At 53.1% G+C, this 18,156-nt stretch overlaps 1 protein-coding gene across 1 annotated transcript in view; it reads right to left on the bottom strand.

Annotated features, from left to right (window-relative positions):
- The window catches only part of LOC141728040 (serine/threonine-protein kinase pim-1-like), a 30,492-nt gene that overhangs the window by 10,930 nt on the left and 1,406 nt on the right, over window positions 1–18,156 (bottom strand). The window contains exons 3-11 of the mRNA XM_074534338.1: window positions 7,343–8,042; window positions 7,172–7,222; window positions 6,608–6,974; window positions 5,791–5,967; window positions 5,393–5,542; window positions 5,020–5,160; window positions 879–4,405; window positions 437–596; window positions 159–272 (exon numbers count right to left, since the gene is read on the bottom strand). Of these exons, the coding sequence (XP_074390439.1) occupies window positions 5,436–5,542; window positions 5,791–5,967; window positions 6,608–6,974; window positions 7,172–7,222; window positions 7,343–8,042 (1,402 nt within the window). The 3' untranslated portion in view covers window positions 159–272; window positions 437–596; window positions 879–4,405; window positions 5,020–5,160; window positions 5,393–5,435. The remainder of the gene's footprint in view (window positions 1–158; window positions 273–436; window positions 597–878; window positions 4,406–5,019; window positions 5,161–5,392; window positions 5,543–5,790; window positions 5,968–6,607; window positions 6,975–7,171; window positions 7,223–7,342; window positions 8,043–18,156) is intronic.

Genomic DNA, 18,156 nt, shown 5'->3' with positions numbered 1-18,156 from the left:
TTGCTTTGTGCCCTTCCAGCTCCAAGCAGGACTGGGAATGGAAACTCTGTCAAAGCCCAAATCCTTTACAAGATGACCTTCCTTCTCAGCCTGGGAATGAGCTGCATATTCCTGTTGAAACTGTCAGGGATTTCTTAGAGACCCAAAGTCCCACTTACGGCTTTTTGCTCTGGTTTGGCAGTGCAGAAGGGCAATTCTCCATCCACCAGCTCCAGACTGCACTGCCTCAGGAGCACGGCCCACTCGCCAGCTTTGGCCCACTCGTGGCACTGCTAGAGGAGGAAGAAAGTGCAATTGCACAATTCCAGCCAATCAAGAAGAAAACACCCTGTACAGATCCAGGCGTTCAGCTGGGACTGTGGAGAGTTTGGGTCCTTGCCAGCTGGATGTGTGTCCCCAGCTGCAATCTCTGGGCCTGCAGCAGAGTCTCACTCACCGGCCAAAGCAGAAAGCTCAGGCGCTGTGCTCGCAACAGGCCCGTCTGATGCAGAGCTGTCAGAGCAATGTGAGGGCAGAGCCAGCCCAGCTGGGCCCAGGGCTGAGCCCAGCAGAGCCCTGGCAGAGCCCAGAGCAGCCTCAGCACCCACAGGGCCCGGCTGCAAGGAGAGAAAGCAGAAACCGCCCGTCAGCTGAGGGCTCCCGTGCCCCTGTGCCAAGGCCTGCGGTGCCCAGGCCATGCTGGCTGTGCCCAGAGCTGTGCCCAGAGCTGCCCATCCCTGCTGCCTTTGGCACAGAGCAGGAGGGCAGGACATGTGCCCAGCCTGCAGCCAGCCACGGCACATCCAGCCCTCAGCAGCTGCCCAGGGCAGGATGCTCCTGTGCTCGCTGCCAGCTCCCAAAAGCTCTGATCCCACCCTGCCAAGCACACAGGGACCCACCTCACACCACCCACGGCTGGAAGAAAAGCTGCTCCCAAACCATGGCCTCAGCCTTCTCCAAGGGCACGGCCCATCCACACAGCTGCTCCCCAGCACTTCCCCTATTACAGCGGCCTTAGACGGTCACTGTGGTGAGAGAAGGACGAGAATCTTGTTTCTTGATCAGAAGGCTGATTTATTGATATAAGATATATAATACATTATAACTATACTAAAAAGAATAAGACGAGAGGTTGCAGAGAGCAGCTATGCCAAGAATAGAATAGCAAGAATGAATAACAAAGTTCTTTGCCCAGGGAATCTGTCCCTGAGCTGCTCCTGTGATTGGCCTTTAATGGTACACAAGGAAGATGAGCCAATCACAGGGACACCTGCTACATTTCACAACAGCTGATAACAATTGTTTACATTCTTCTTCTGGGGCCCTTTGCTTCCCAGAAGAAGGAGAAATCCCAAAGAAAGGATTTCTATGAAGAAATGTCTGCGACATCTCACCCTTCTAAATTGTATAAATTAAAAGAAAAATGCTGATGTGAAATGAACAGGAGATTTCTTCAACTGTAAAATATACAATACTAATAAATCACTAAAACAATCCTACAATCTAAAAAAATGCAAAAAACAATGCAAAGAGAATTGAAGTCCAAGCAGCTGGGTTTCAGGAACAGTCCATGAGCTGGAGTTGTTTCTCTTGGACATCTGAGAGTCCTTTTTTGTCCTGAAAACAGACTTGCTGCAAAAGAGTCCCATCAATAGTTATCAAAAAACCATTGACAGTCCTACAACAATTTCAAACAATTTGAACAACTTTGGAATGTCCCTTTCTGGCCCTTCAATGCTTCAGTGCTTCAGAACTGCTGCCCACTGTTTTCAATCTTTTTTATTTTTTTTTTTTTTTTTTTTTTTTTTTTTTTTTTTTTTTTGTGATCGAAAAAGAAAAGAGCAGCAGCAGAGCAGAGCAGTGCCAGAGAAGGAAAGGCCCTGGGGGCCCTGGCCCATGATGGACCAGGAACCCCAAAACTGGCCCACAAAGGGGGACCAGGACCGGTAGGAGAAACCTCAACCCCCAGAAACACCAAGAGGCCAAATGCTGGCCCTGGCCCAAAAACTTCCTGAGCCCAACGGCCCAGGCCAAACCCATGAGGCAGGCCCTGCATTCCCACAGGCCTGCACCCTGCTGCCAGTACAATGGCAGCACGAGTGGGGACACGCTTCCTTTTCCCATAACCACTGAGGCATGCCAGCAGCAGGGAAATAGAAGCCTTCCCCAGAAATCTCACCTGGGGTCTGGACATGTTTGTTCCCCACAGCAAACCAGCTATGGTCTCCTCCATCTGTGCCCTCTCCCTCTGCACTGCAAACGCAGCAGGTTTGTCTCTCATCTGCCCCATGGTTTCATCCCCACCCCCTCCGGGCTGGAGATCAGAGGCAGAGCTCTCGGGATGCACCTGCCCCCCGCCACTAGGGCGCAAGAGAGGCGGCAGAGATGGCAGCCTCCATGGGACAATCCCCGAAAAACCACCCCCGAACCCGCCGAGAATGCTGATCTTAAAAGCAGGGAGACGGGCTGTCCCCCCAGTCAGCTGGCGGGCAGCCCCCGCTCCACGGAAGGGGAGGCCAGCCGCCGGGGCCGCTGCTACAGCAACCGGTCCGGGATGGTCCGAGCTCGAACAAGCCGCCGGTGCCAGGGCAGTCTCTGACGCCGACACGGAGGACACAGCCTCCGACAACGGCAGGACTGCTGGGGCAGCCTGTGCAGGCAGCGGGGGGGGAGCCGGAACCGGGGAGGGAATCCCGCTGGATGTAGGAGCGGCCGCGGGTTGTTCCGAGGGTCCCGCAGGTTCGGCGCCATCTCCAGCACCATCCTGAACAGGGACCGTCTCGGCTTGAGGTGGCGAGGAGGCCGATGGAAGCGGCAGAGGGGCCGGAGATAACAACTCCCCCGCTGAGCCGGAAGCTGGAGACGCGTCGTCGTCGCTTAGCAACTCAGCAGCCACAGGAAGTGCCTCTTCTGCATTCTCAGACGCAGGCGCTGGCAGGGGCGGGGAGGCCTGTGAAGCCGTGGGCGGGACTGCCTGGAGAGGCGGAGACGGGATCGCCTGGAGTGGCGGCCGCGCCGGTGAGGCGGGTCTTGAAGGCGGACGCAGCGCTGGCAGGGGCGGCACCAACGGCACTGGCTCGAGCGGGACCGCCCATTCCCACCCCCCCGGAGAGAGAGAAGGAGGGGGGGGAGAAGGTTCCGTCTGCGCAGGCTCCGGGGAAAGAGTAAAAAAAACTTCTTCGCTCGGCGCAGTTTCGCCCCCCCCCGCCGCGAAGCAGGGGGGGCCGGGCAGCCCCCACTCATCCCCCGCCGGGGCTTCTCCCGCTGAGGACAGGGGGCTGGGAAGCCCCCACTCATCCCCCGCCGGGTCTTCTCCCACCGGGGACGGTGGAAACGGAGCCTGTCCATAACAGTTAGAAATCCATTGAAAAATAGCTGCTCTCCGTTTCAAAACTGGGAAGAGCTTTAGAAATGCTGGGTAGATAAAAGGCAAAACACGTTCCTGGCCCCAGACAAACTGAAAAATGGAGTTCATGCACTCCCAGACAAAAACATCCAAGGCGTACAGGACATCAGTAAAGAACCGAAAAAGCTTTGCCCATCGAAAGAACTCATAGAGATCTGTTGCTGACAGAAAAATCCCATCTTCTCTACACCATTTTTGCCAGAGGGCAATAAGTTTCTCCTCTGAAGGGGAGAACTGAACCTCTTCTTCCAAGGCATGTGTTCGCCATACCAACCGCCACAAACTACGAAGGGCTGGTTCATCAGGAAGGGAAAAGACAAAAGTACCTTGTGAAAATGTCCAGCTTGCTCTGGCCAGCTCTGCGAACATCTTCCTGAAGGTGTTCCAGAAGAAGGTTCTCTTTGTGGTCAGCCTTGGCTGTGAACTCTGTCCAAATCAGGATCTTCAGTTCTTCAGCTCCTGGCTTGAATCCACTTCTGTGGTCACTTCAAAGCAACCATCACATGCTACACATACAGGATTTTACCCAGTGCAGCAATTTTTGCTCCTCTGGTCTTTATCAAATTAATTTTTGCCCTGACACGAGGGGTCACCAGATATTACAGCGGCCTTAGACGGTCACTGTGGTGAGAGAAGGACGAGAATCTTGTTTCTTGATCAGAAGGCTGATTTATTGAGATAAGATATATCATACATTATAACTATACTAAAAAGAATAAGACGAGAGGTTGCAGAGAGCAGCTATGCCAAGAATAGAATAGCAAGAATGAATAACGAAGTTCTTTGCCCAGGGAATCTGTCCCTGAGCTGCTCCTGTGATTGGCCTTTAATGGTACACAAGGAAGATGAGCCAATCACAGGGACACCTGCTACATTTCACAACAGCTGATAACAATTGTTTACATTCTTCTTCTGGGGCCCTTTGCTTCCCAGAAGAAGGAGAAATCCCAAAGAAAGGATTTCTATGAAGAAATGTCTGCGACATTCCCCATCCACACTGGGCCACCTGGAACGCTTCCTCTGGAAAAACAAACAACACATTATTGAAAAGAGGTCAGATGCAAAAAGGGAAAACAAGAAAAATGGTAAAAACTCTTATCTCTGTCAGGGTCTTCAGGAAGGCCCAACCCCTGCATGCCAGGGAAAAACCCAGCCATGGCTGAGGGAATCCCACACTTTCTCTCTTCCCCCTTGCACTGCCCCCCAAAATCACGGTGACCCCAAAGCAAACAAGGGCAGAGGGCAGCCCAAGCCCTTCCTTGCCTGCACAGCAAAGCAGCCCCAGCACAGGTTCAGGAGCCCCACCTCTGCTCCACCATGGGGTTTGTTTGTGTCGGGCTGGCTGCCCCAGCCCCAGCCACAGCCCAGGGCACGGTGGGTGCTGGGGGCTGTTGGCAGGGCCAGGAGCCCGCTCCCATTTCGTACCCACCCCAGGCCATGCCCCAGCCCTGCCAAAAGCAGCTGGGCAGTGCCTGAAGAATGAGTTGCATCTGCCCCAGCAAAGGGGGAGCCTTTGGTTCCCCGCCAGGCTGGGCCATGCCCAAATCTGGCTGAATTTCCCCAGGTGGGGACTCATCTGCAAATTCCCTGTGGAGTTTGGCTTTGAAAAAGGTGCCAGAATCAAAGTGCATCACCTTCAGCCTCCAGTGGCCGGGCTGAGGAAGAGCTTGTCATCCTTGATGTCACCCTCGCTGTCTCCAGCAGCAGCAGCAGCAGCAGCAGCAGCAGCATCATCCCCACCCGGTACAGCTTCTCCAGGGGCTCCTTCTCCTTCCCTGCGGGCAGACCAGGCTCTCAGGGCTCTGCCCAGGGCCCCAGCTGTCAGGGAACCAGGACAAGCAAAACCAGCTGGGATGGCGGCCACCAGTGCTGGGCAGAGCAGCTCAGCTCCAGCACAAGGGCTGCGTGTTCCCATCCCATGACCCCGGTCCGGTGACACTGGCAGCACAAAAAGGGCTGGGTTCCTTTGCTTCTCATTGCCAAGGCATATGTGGAGCAGGAACTTACCAGGGCTCTGGATCAAAGTGTGCCGGTGGCTCTCTCCCTTCCTCTATGGCAGAGGAATATCCTGCATCCAAGGAACACAGAACAGGTCTTCCAGTGTGGGTCTGTCCAAGGAGTTCACGGATAAACACCACCAGATCAGGTCTTTGCACTCTGGGGAGAGAAAGCAGAAACTGATGGTCAGCCAGAGAAGGCTCCTGTCTGCTTTACCCCACTGTTCCCATGCCCAGGCCATGCTGGATGCACTCTGAGCTGGGCCTAAACTTTCCCACCAATTCCCTGTTTTGGAGGAGAGCAGGACATGTGCCACCTCCTCAGCAGCTGCCAGAGCGGGATGCCCACGAGCCCGCTGCTGGCTCCCAGCACTGGGATTCCCCCCGTGCCCAGAGAAGAGGATCCACCTTGAGAGAGCCTTTGTGGCAGCGGGAGCTGGCCCCAGCTGAGGTTCCGGCCCCTCCTGAAAGGGTGCTCCCCGCAGACCATCTGGTGCAGCAGGATGCCCAGGGACCAGACCGTTGCTGCCTCGCCATGGTACCAGCCAAAGTCGTTCCATTCCGGGGGGCTGTAGGACAGTGTTCCTATGGAATACAGATGGAGTTCATCAGGGGCATGCTGCTGCTCCCAGAGCCTGGCCCCAGCATCCCTGGGCCCGCGGGGGCTGCATCAGGGGCACACAGGGTGACCACTGCCCTCTCGCCAGCATCTGGGACTTGTGCACAAAGTTAGGGTTGGAAAAGAAGCCTCTGGTGCTGGAAGAGGGCAGTCCTGGCTAGGCCCGACCATGACATGCAAAGGAAAAACCCACTCCATGCTGGGGAAAAAACATGCCCTTATCCTCCCTGCCTGCATTGCCCCAAAAATATTATGAAGCCAAGGGAAACAGGGTGAGTGGGGTAGTGCAAGCCCTTCCTCTCGTCTGCACACCAAAGTGGCTGGGGCACAGGTTCTGCCCTCTCTCTCTGCTACCCCCACCCACGGGGGTTTTGGTCCAGCTGGCTGCCCCAGCCCAGCCCCAGTCCTGGGCAGAGCGGCTGGCAAAGGCTGCCAGCAGGGCTGGAAGATGGCTGCCCACCCAGCCCTGCTCTAAAGCAACTCAGCTGAGGACTCAGTGCCCTGACTGGCAGCAAAGGGAGAATCCCCGCTGCCACAGCCAGCTTGCCTGGGAGATGTTGGGCCATGAGACGTCAGCAGCGGGAGCACAGCCCTGGGTAGGCTCACCTGCAAAGTGAGTGTAGACTGTGTCCTGCAGGTAGGTGCCACAGCCAAAGTCAATCAGCTTGGCCTGCCCGGTGTCCAGGTCAACCAGGATGTTCTCTGGCTTGATGTCCCTGTGCAGGACCCCGCAGCTGGTGCAGTGCCGCACGGCCTCCAGCACCTGGCGGAACAGCTCCCGCGCCTCCTCCTCGGGCAGAAACCGCCGTGCCCCGATGAAACGCTGCAGGTCCTGACACTGCTCTGGCCGCTCCAGCACCATCACGATGCAGTTGGGGAGCTCGAGCCACTCCAGCAGCTGGACCACACCGGGGAAGCCAGTGGACACCTTGGCCAGCAGCACGATCTCCAGGGGTGCGCTGGTGCCGTCGGGCTGCGGGAGGAGCACGATGCCGTCAGTGGGGCCGATGCCGTGCCAGGCCTGGGGAAGCCCTCAGCCAGCCCGGGATGCTCTGCGCCCTGCGCTGGCCCCACGCCCGCTCTCCCTCGGGGCGTCCTGGCGGCTCCCATCGTGCCGGGCCCCGGCTCATCCCTGGCCGGCAGCCCCGGCTGCTGGCCCCGCTCACTCACCAGCTCGCCCCAGTGCCGGACGCGGTTCCGTGGCACCCTTTTGATGGCCACCTGCAAGCCAAGGGCAGCAGCGGGGTGAGCTCGCCGCCCGCACTGCGAGCTCCATCCTCCGCCCTCTGCCCTCCTCCTCCATCCCCTCCTCCTGCGCCCGCCGCCGGCCCCGCCGCTCACCGGGGCGCCGTCCGAGAGCCGCGTGGCCGCGAAGACTCTGCCGAAGCCGCCGCGCCCCAGCAGCGATCCCAGCCGGTGCCGCTCCTGCCGGGCCTCCTGCGCCGTCCCTGCGGGCGGGACGCGGCTGTCAGCGCTCGGCCCGGGGCCAGCAACGGCCCCCGAGCGCTCCTCAGCCGCCCCGGGCCGGCCATGCCCAGGCGGTCGCTCCCAGGAACGCGGCACGGGAGGCTCGGGGCCGGCGGCCGCGCTGCCGAGCGGCGGAGCTCGGGCCGGGGAAGCCGCAGCGGAGGCGGCGGGAGCGGCCGCGCCGCGTGTGCCCTCCGCGGGCCCCGGGAGGAGCCGGGGCCGGGGCCGGGGCCGGGACTGGAGCCTGCCTCGGGGCCGGGGCCGGGCTCGGGCCAGGCGGAGGCAAAGGGCGGCGATGCCGCCCCCGCCCCAGGCACTGATGCCCGCCCGGCAGCGCCCCCGCCAGTACGGCCAGAGCCGGGCGAAGGCGAGACCGCGGCGGGACGGCGGGGCCGGGCACGGGGCAGCCCCGCCCGGGGCCGGGGGCGGGTCGGGGGCATGGCCCGGTCCGGCAGGGGACAGGGAGGCGGGGAGAGGAGAGGGACGCCGGGCAAGGGACCCCGAGAGAAGCGTGCCCGACACCGGGAAAGGGAGAGAAAGAGAAAGAACGAGAGAAAGAGAAAGAACGATTTTTCTAGTCTATCTGCTTTTGCTGCTGCCGCCGCTGCTGCTGCCGCCGCTGCCGCCGCTGCAACTGAAGCACCGGGGCCGTTCGTCCCCGTGTCCGTTCCCCGCTCGCCCCACGAGCCCCACGTTCGAGCCCCGCGCGCCCCGGGGACAGCCCCTCCTTCTGTCCAAACACGGGAACTTTGCAGCGCTGAGCGCAGCTGCAGAGCCCTGACTCCTGCACACTGGCACAGCGATCCCCTCGCTTGCTGCTGGGCATTGTCCTTGCTCAGGGTCAGACACTGTCGGGCCACCTTCCCTTGGGGTAGGATTCCTACCTGAGCCGAGTACTGCACTGACACCTCCAGTGTTGCTTTCCTGTAAAAACAGGGGAAGGAAAACTGTGTGTGGCTCATGGTATTTTAGAGTGTCCAAAAGTCACTAAGTCACCAATCTTAGAGGTGCAGTGCATCTGGAATTACTGGGATGGAGAAGTAGTGCAACATGGAAAAGGGGAGCATAGAAATAAATAGAGGAAAGCATATTGGATTGTTTGTTTCATTTTCATTTCACTTCTGGAAAGCTGTTTCAGTTTTCCAGGAATCTTCTCCTGTCTGCTCTTCCCAAGAATCTCTCATGGAGAACAAGGTCAAGCTTCTGTCACAAGATTTGCCACCAGGAAATGATGCCACTGGTGAAATTTTCATTGTAACTGTTTGTGCTGGCTTAGGGCAAATTTGGGGAGGAAATCTCCAAAAGGGATCCGTCTAGAAAGCAAGTTCAAGCAGCCCCTCCCCCTACTAGTTCAGGAAAAGACTTCCCTTTAAGAAAAGTGAAAAAAAACCCAGTTTATTTAACAAGTAAAGTATTCACAAGCATGAAAAATGAATAATATTAAATCAAACCTCTGACAGTGCTGAAGAGATGGCAAATTCAGAAAGTCCTTTTGGTGGGTTGTAGTTGGCTCACTCGATCTCTTCTAAGTCCCTCTGGTGCTGGAATGCAGCGTCCCAGAGCTCGGTGGGCCACAGGTGTGAGCTGCCAGTGTTTGTCTGGGTTTTCAGTGCAGAGCAGGTTTAAACAGTTCCAAGAAAAAGGAAAGTCACAGTCCAAGGAACTTCTCTTCCTAAGATAGCTAAAACCAAATTGCTAGACCTGGGCTGTGAAGGCATTGGAAATTTCCAAATCTGGGCATTGGCGGTCTCAGCAAACACAAGATCTGGATGGTGCTGCAGCCAGAACCTGCAGATTTCCAAACTTTGGCTTTCTGTGCCAGCAAATCACTGGACTTGGGCTGTGCCAGCACCAGGAAGTTTTCAGATCTGGGCGCTGGCGCTGCCAGCAAACACCAGATCTGGGTGGTGTCATTGCCAGTGACAGAAATCTGCCAGATTTGGGCTCTGCTGGCACTGAGAAATTTCCAAATCTGGGTTCTGGTACAGGAAACACAAGATCTGGGTGGTGCCAGACCCAGTAGCAGGAAGCTGCCACAGGTTTTGGGTTTCTGTGCCAGCAAATTGCTGCACTTGGGCTGTGCCAGAATAGGGAAATTTCCAGGTCTGGGCACTGGCAGTGCCAGCAAACAGCCCATTTCAGGCTCCAGGCTCCAGGCAGGACTGGGTCTGGATGCCTTCCTCTTTTCTTTCCATCTTTCCTTCCATCTTTCTTGGGATCCTGCTGCCAACAAAGTCCAGATTGGGCAGTGCTGGCAAGGGGAAATTGCCAGGTTTTAGCTTTCTTTGCCAGCAAATTCTGGACATGGGTGGTGCCCGAAGAGGGAAATTGCCAGATGTGGGCACTGGCAGTGCCAGCGCATGCCAGATCGTGGTGCAGAATGTGCCGGTACTGGGAAATTGCCAGATGCTTATTTTCTGTGCCAGCAAATTGCTGGAATTATGCTGTGCAGGCATCTGAAAAATTCCGGATCTGGGTACTGGGGGTGTCAGCAAACCCGAGATCGGGTTGCTGTAGGTACCAGGTATTTGCTTGGTTTTGGCTTTCTTTGCCAGCAAGTTGCTGGACTTGGGCTGTGACAGAATATGGAAATATCAAGATCTGGGAACTGGCAGTGCCAGCAAACACCACAGTTCAGGAAGGATTGGATCTGGACCCGTTCCCTCCCTGCATCCCTCCCTCAACAAGGTGCCAGAGGGGCTGGAGAGCAGCCAGGCAGAAAGGGACCTGCAGGGACTGATGGACAGCAGGCTGCACATGAGCCAGCAGTGTGCCCAGGTGGCCAAGGAGGCCAATGGCTCCTGGCCTGGAACACGAATGGTTTGGCCAGCAGGAGCAGGGCAGGGATTCTTCCTCTGTGCTCAGCACTGCTTGGGCAGCACCTCCAGTGCTGTTTCCAGTTCTGGGCCCCCAGTTTAGGAAGGACATGGAAGGGCTGGAGTGTGTCCAGAGAAGGGCAGCAAGGCTGGGAGGGGTCTGAAACAACACAAGTCCTGTGAGGAGTGGCTGAGGGAGCTGCAGTTGTTTATCCTGGAGGAGGCTCAGGGGAGACAAGGCGGTGTCAGGGCACAGGGTGGACTTGATGATCTCCATGGCCTCTTCCACCCTTGCCGATTCTGTGATTCTCTGAAACCACCCTTGGAACAGTTGCAGGACGAGCCCTGGGCCTCCTCTTCAGCAGCTCCAGCAGCCCAGGTCCCTCAGCTTCTCCTGCCAGCCCCAAAGCCCATCCTGTCAGTCCTGCAGAGCCTCTGCAGCTCCTCCTCACTGCCCAGAACAGGGAGCCCCAGAGCCAGACACAGCAGCCCAGATGTGCCCCCCTGGCCTGGGGTGCCTCTGGCAAGGGAGCAGCAGGAGGCACTGCAGGAGCCTGCAGACAATTGGTCTGAAGGCCAAACCTCCTTAGCTCCTTCTGAAAGAGCAGGAACAGTTCCTCATTCCAATGTGGTGGAATGCTGCGCACCACAGCTCCAGGTGAGGACTGGACACAAGTTTGCTCCCACTGAGTGCTGTGATGGGTTCTGCAGGAGCTCTGGGTCCTGTGCTTGCCAGGCACAATGAGGAGAGAAGGAGCCAAGTGCACTGATGGGGGAAATGGATTTGTAGAAAGTTTTTAGAGCCTAATAGAAGGCCCACACAGTATGAATCTGTATATAAATCTTGAGACAAGAAATACTAACTTAAAAATGCCATGGAATAGGACAGATATTGTTGAGAGAGAAATGGAGCTAGAAAAAAGTTTCAAAAGATGGCCTTGCAAATAAGACTTTGGAAAAATAGAGCTATGAAAGATGCATTGTAGTGGGACCCACAAGGGGTAGTTTTAAATAATTGGCTTTAAGGCATCAACAACATGGCATGGCAAAAAGCTGATAGACCAAGAAATACTGTAATTAGGAAATAGTTGGCTTCTGATTGTGATGGCGTGAATTATGTGTATTGTCTCGCCCTTCTCATGAGACTGAAAAGGAAATAAAAGTTTTTAAAACACCTCTCAGTGTCCCCATCTCTAGGTCAAGAAAAGAGTATTATCCAACACACTGACACACCTTTGCCCTGAGCATAACCCAGCCTGGACCAAACACACTGAAAGGTTTCCCCGTTTGGCCCATGTCTTGAAATGTCAGGTCTACTGTTTGACAGCTCAGGTTGGTTTGGTGTCAAGGAGTTTCCCTCAGAAATACTGGGTTTGTCTTCCTCTGTGCCTCCCCCTCAGCAGCCTTGGGGATGCTCCTGTGTGAAGCCATCTGTCTCACACAGTTTGAGACAACTTCAAACAGGATATTGTGCAATAAATTGTTTCCTCTAAAGTGTTCCAACAACCCCTTTCCAGCAATAGGAAATTATTACTAATAGATGAAAGTGGAAAATGCCCAACAGTTTATTACCAAACAGAATCCCCCCATGACACGCGTTACAAGAAGGCGCCGGGGTCTCTCTTGGAAGAACAGGAGCTGTCACGGAGCAGTTCCAGCAGCTGATGGAAGCTCGGGGGCTCGTCCGGCGTCGGCTTTCTCCCATGGCAGAGCTCCATGGAGCGGGCAGGGCAGTGAAGCAGCTGGGCTGGAGCCCCTCGCTGCCTTTTCTCCCCGGCGTGGCTCAGCCCACAGACTCTCGGGCTGGGAGCGGGGCCGCTCCGCTCCTGCCGGCACCGTGTCCCTGGGCTTGGACAAACAGTTTCCTGCCAGGAGAGCCCTGCACACTGCTCCACAGATCTTTCATAAAGGCCCAAACCAACTCCAAACTCTCTGTCTGCAGCAGCTTTTCACAAAGGGCTGCAGCAATCCAGGACAGCTGCAAGCGAGTGTCGGAAGGCTCTTGTCTTGTTCCCGCCAGCAGAATTCTTGATGATCTTGTGCAATTTTATTCAGGTGTAACATGGGAGCTGAGGTTTTTTTTTTTAAATATTTCATGATGATTAACAAGCCTTGGGAGCATGAGGTAGAGGACTGACATGCGAAAGCATGAGCATATCTTCCAAAGTGGCCAGTTTAATTGTCCATTTTATTAGTCTGGTATTTACTCCACACTAATATGGAAAAACAAGCTCTGCTTGGAGGCGAAACAGGCATGGCATACACTACAGTCCCTCGCAGGCTGACCAGGGCTGGCAGTGACACAGCAGGCAGTCTGCTTCATTGTGAACCACTACAGAGCTGCGTCCCAATCTGGTTTAAGTAGCGTGGTATTATTAAGAGCTCCTTTTCTGCATGAGACACAAAAAGGAGATCCCAAATGATCTTCATGCAAGCATGCAGTAAAGAACTGCTCCTGCTGTCCTAATGAAGTGTTTGCTTTGGCAATTACACTCTTCCCATTCATCTTTTGATGCAGACACTTCAGGTTTTCCCCCACACCCCTGCAAGGCTGGCAGTCACTGTTTCCCATTTCCTGTTCTTCCCTAGAGATGGTGCAGTGGCTGCTTTGAAACAAAAAGCCCTGAGATCTGGACAGCTTGAAGGAGCATGAAATGCTAATTAAGTGCTCATATTGGTAACACCCAGGTCTGACCTTCCCAGAGCTCTGAAGCAGCAGCAGCAGGACCATGCATCATTCCTGTTGGTGGATGTTCATGTTTCTGATGTGCAAGAGCAATGACTTTGAGGAGGGACAAAAATGCCTGTCTTCAAACAGTGGGTGTGCAAGCAGGTGTGAAGTTTCACAGCCTTTTCTAGGATATTTTAGAAAGATCTAAGAGAATACTGTGGCATGGAGTAGATCCCTAATTTTGTCTCCAGAGGAATCCCCAAAGGGCACATTCACTCTACTGCTGATGGTAACCCCATAAGCTCATGGACCAGTTTTCCCTGCAATGTGCCGCCCTGCCTGGGCTTTACTAGGCCAGGACTAGACCCAGAGCTAAGCAAACACCTGCAGCCAGGTGACATTCTGTAAGATTAGAAGCTGGCAAACATGAGGACTTTGCTGTCAAAAGGTGACAGTTTGCACTGGGCCCAGAAGTGTTTTTCCCTAAGGCAAAGCAAATTGAAATGTGAAGTTTAAAAGCTTCAAATGACTATGAAAGGAAACTGCAGAATAATTTCTGGAAGAGCAGCATTGTCAATGATCATGCAGCCTACCAACAGCTGGAGCTGAATCCAGAATTGCTTCTTCCAGCTGTGCAGGAATTCATTCCACTGGCAAGCACTGGTCCATGGGAATAAATGATCCCCTAGCTCTGGGATGAATGGCAGCCAGGCTGCAGTGCAGATTGGAGGAACCCTTGTCACTTGTTATTGGCCTCCCAGGGCACTCATCCTTCTGCAAACAAGGTGCAAACAACACAGCTGCACTGCTGTTGTGGGTAAATATACATACAGGTGACTTTGCCAAAGCAGTGCATCTTTTCCCGGTAAAATACATGACCTCTTCTTACCTATGGAATTGTGATTGAAGACACCTGTGAGCCAGATCTGTGGGAGATTGCAAAGGAGCAAAGCTTTGGGATTTGGGCACACTTCTCTTGGTTTCTTTGCTCAGGCCTTTGGTGAGCACAGAACACACCTAGGTAGAAAACCTTTGACTAGACAGGATCTTTTGGATTCACTGTCCCCCAAACAGGTCAATGGTGGCCCTGTTGTAATGCCAAGTAACAAAGAGCAGCAGCACAAATGACACAAAGAAAAGATGGCCAAAGAGGAAGAGGAGAGGCCCAATGAGAAAAGGATGTGGTGAGACACTGGCACATCGAGTGAGCTGCACTCCCATAATCTCTAGGCTGGCAGGTCCTGGTCTCACATTCTCCTCTGGGTTTATTTAAATTTTATTTATTTATTTACTTTTTTCATCATAAAAATAAAATATATACAATTAAAAATATCATCAAAACTTAAAGACAGAATCAAAACACATCAATTCAAAACTACATCTAAAGATCAGAACATATGTACATCTGTAACTATCAAGCCTAACACATCAATCCTATTCTTCAACACTCTTCATATAGGCGGCAGCTTCTTCCTGAGCTTGGAGGAAAGAGAGCTCTTCTGGATGGGAGGTGAGGACTTTGTGGGTGAGGGAACATCGGGAGGGTCCGGAGAAAACTTCTCGGTAAGACTGTAATCAGTCAGATCTGCAAAGTGGAGACAAAAAGTTTAACAGAGGCCACCATGCAAACCTAAAGCAGTTGAAGCTCCATATTTCATGGGACACATTTCCTGGAAATGTCTAAACAGCTGCACAGGGAAACATGCTCCTGCTGGCAGACACTGAGTCAGGCCAGGGCAAACCCTGAGCCACTTGCCCAGAGCTGGCACAGGCACAGCCTGGCCTCTGGGCTGCCCTGGGACAGCAGGGAGCCCAGAGCCCTGTGCTCCCCAGGAATGGCTCAGCTGCACATGCACCCTCCTGCTCCTCTGCCTGCCCCACAGCTCAGCAGCCCCACAGCTCCAGGGGCACTGGCAGCAGCACAGCTCATTGCAGGGGCACATGCAGGGCACAGCTGTTCCCTGGCAATGTGCACAGCCTCTCTGGGCTGCCACAAGACCCTTCCTGCCAGCAGAGATTGGCCCAGCTCCCCCCTCACCTCTGTGTGAGGCTGAGCCATGATTGCCTTCACCTTGTCCTCCATCTGGAGCTGCTTCAGGCCCCCCATGCCATGAGTAGGAAGGGCAATGGAGAGAGCAGGGGCAGATGCACACCCTTCCTTAGGATTTTGTCATTTTTGGCACAGCTCAAAAGGCAAATCCAGAGGTGTCCAACTCAGCACTTCCTCAGCTTTCTGGAGAACATCTCACCTTCACCAGCCCAACATTTTGGAGAGCTTTTCCCGCACGTGTGGAGGCTTGCTGGCAGCACATTCCTTCAGCTGGGTGCCCATCACCTTGTAGAGGGCAGAGCCGAGCTTGGTGGCCACGGTGCGGACGTTGGCGCTCGGCACAGGCAGCGCCTTGTTCCCCAGGCAGGACCAGAGCACGGGCAGGGCGTCGCGCTGGGCGACTTCAGGGCTCCTGGCATGAACCCCCTGCACAGGCACTGCCGGGACAGAGACACAGCTCCTTACCCACCAGCCTCACTGCAAACAAGGATCTGCCTCTGCTTCTGCTTCTTGCCAGCCTCTCTGGCCAAGAGCAGCAAAATAGCACCCAGAGCCCCTTGGTCCAGAAAAGGGCAAAGCAGCTGAGCATCCCGGAAACAGAACCACCAACCCCTCAGCACTAATTGCTCCAACCAGAGCCTTGTCCCTGTGGCAGACTTCCTACCTTTACTAAATTATTTCACAATCTCTGCATGAACAATGAATGAAACGTCCAATTGCCTTTGATTTCCATTAAGAAGTTGTCTAAACCCACACTGAAGATTTGGAAATGCACCACAGAGAGGAAATGGAGAGATTTCTAATAAAATGAATTATTCCATTTTTGTAACTTTGATGTCAAGTGCCAGATGCCTAATCTGGCTCTTCCCTTTGCTCAGTGGCACACAGCAAAGGGCAGGATTAGAACACACCTCAAAACTCCAGCCCACCAGAGATGGCTGCTGGCTGAGAGCTGGATGAGAAACATCAGTGACCAGCTGGGGTCTTTGGCAGAATGCTTTAGGGGCTTCCAACAAAGAGCTGTTTCAAACCTCAGAGCGTCTTAGAGAATTACCCAGACCCCATTGCCCTGGCATTTGGGCATCTCCACATTTTAATGCCACTTCCCCTCTCAATGTTAATGGCATTTTTTCTTATAATGTCCACTGAAACAGGAGCACAGAGAAGGAAAAATGCTATACAGGGGACTGAAATGTAACCAAAACATGAGTGTTTTCTCATATTGTCTCTGAAATATCTCTGCCCATTTTCTGAACTGAACTGTATCAAACACAGACAAAAACTTACTACCAACAGGCTTCTTGCATGGCAGATTTGGCTAAGAGATGAAAACCTGAAATGCTCTGGAGACCATTCTTATTTTCTGATCAGACAAAATGTTATCTAGCAGCCATTTAATGTTCTGTGGTGGAAGAGACTTCATTTTCTCTATGCTGTTAATCCACCACCAGCAGTCATCAACATTGAAAGAGCTCCTGCAAGTACCCAAAACCAAATCTGCTAAGCAGGAAAGGGTTATGGTACCCATTTTAAAATGGGAATTCCTTTGAGTTTAAATGCAATTAAAGACATCGGTGACTACTGAACATGAGGAACAGCTGTCTGTTCCTACTAAATCTCAGAGAGAACATCTGCTCTTTCTAAAGTTGTCCTAATTTATGGTTAATTCCTTTATTTGAAAAAGAGATCAAAATATTTGCTAAACTAAATTCCCTATTGCTGGAGATCTGCTTTATTCAAATGCTCTTTAAAGGGCCTTTGACATTGCCAATCACTGAACATGCCCTTTTGAGATTCCTAATGAAGACACAAAGTGTATTAAACCTTGCATTCAAAGATGTTGGCATAATTAGCAGTGGATATTGCCCAGTTAAAGCAAGGCTATCAATCGTCTTCTCTGCTATATATTGGGATTATCCTTTTTCCATTCCTTGGCTCTTGCTGACATAGGAAACTCCTCTGAGGAATCAATTATCAGCTGTCCCACCCCCTTGCAATATGCACATTGATTCAGGCTTAACCCTTGGGTAACTGGTCTCCTACCCCGACCATTCCTGTTACGTTCCCTGAAATTTGGGTTCCTTTTCCCATGTATTACTGCCAAAAGATTCTGCTGCTGCCTTTTACCAGCTTCTTTTTCCCGATTGTTATTTACCTTCCAAGCAACCTCAAGTAACTTATTCAAATTCCTTAATTCTTCCCCTTCTAATTTTTGCAATTTTCTACTGATGTCGTCCTGTGATTGGCCCAAGAATATGAGAGCGAGCTGAACCTTTGCTTGCTCTGTATCCATTTGGAGGTTTGTATATTTTCTTGCTACCCCCTAAAGCCTCTCCAAAAACGCAGTGGGAGATTCCTTCTTTTCCTGTCGAACCTCATATAGCTTGGACCAATTTATAGTTTTGGGCACAGCATTCTGTACTCCTATTTGGATCCACTCTTGATATTTCCGTAATCTCCTCATATCGCATAATAAATTAGGGTCCCAATTTGGATCCTCAATTGGGAAATTCACATCTAAATTCCCTGTTACCAGCCCATTTCTAATATCTTCTCTTGCCCTCTGTTTGGCTGCCCTAAGTACCATTTCTTTTTCAGTAGAATCCATCAGAGTATCTAATATTACTTATATGTCATCCCAGTCAGGATTTTGAGTTTTCATAACCATTTTTACTACGTGTGCCATTTTATCAGGATTTTCTCTATAAGTTCTGGCTGACTGTTTCCAAATGACTAAGTCTGACGGGGAAAAAGGCACTTTTACAAATACTGGCCCTTCCACTCCGACACCTTGATGCAAGGGGGCAATCACAGTCCGTTTTTGTTTCCTTATGCCATCTCTATGCACAACTGGAGCAAGCTTTGCCCGACCCCGGGTTCTATGGGCTATTGGGGTCCCTGATTCATTACCATTGCTATCTTTTTCACTCGCATACCTCTTTCCCCTTTCTATCACAGTTAGGTTTTGCTCATCTTCCGAGGAAGAGGGATCGGGTGATGATGGGAGAGGAGGATAAAGAGGGAAAGGTGACTGGATGAAACAGGTTCAGGGCTAGGTGGGTGAGGAGCAGGTAGTGGGATAGGGACAGATTAAACAGGTGGGATAGGGTTAGGTTCTCTTGTTCCTATTGGAGCTACTTGTAAATCAATA

Source organism: Zonotrichia albicollis, unplaced genomic scaffold, assembly GCF_047830755.1.
Source record: "Zonotrichia albicollis isolate bZonAlb1 unplaced genomic scaffold, bZonAlb1.hap1 Scaffold_83, whole genome shotgun sequence".
In the NCBI taxonomy this organism is placed as follows: Eukaryota; Metazoa; Chordata; class Aves; order Passeriformes; family Passerellidae; genus Zonotrichia; species Zonotrichia albicollis.
The sequence above is the reverse complement of the archived record's forward strand: the minus strand, read 5'-3'. Positions and strand labels throughout refer to the sequence as shown.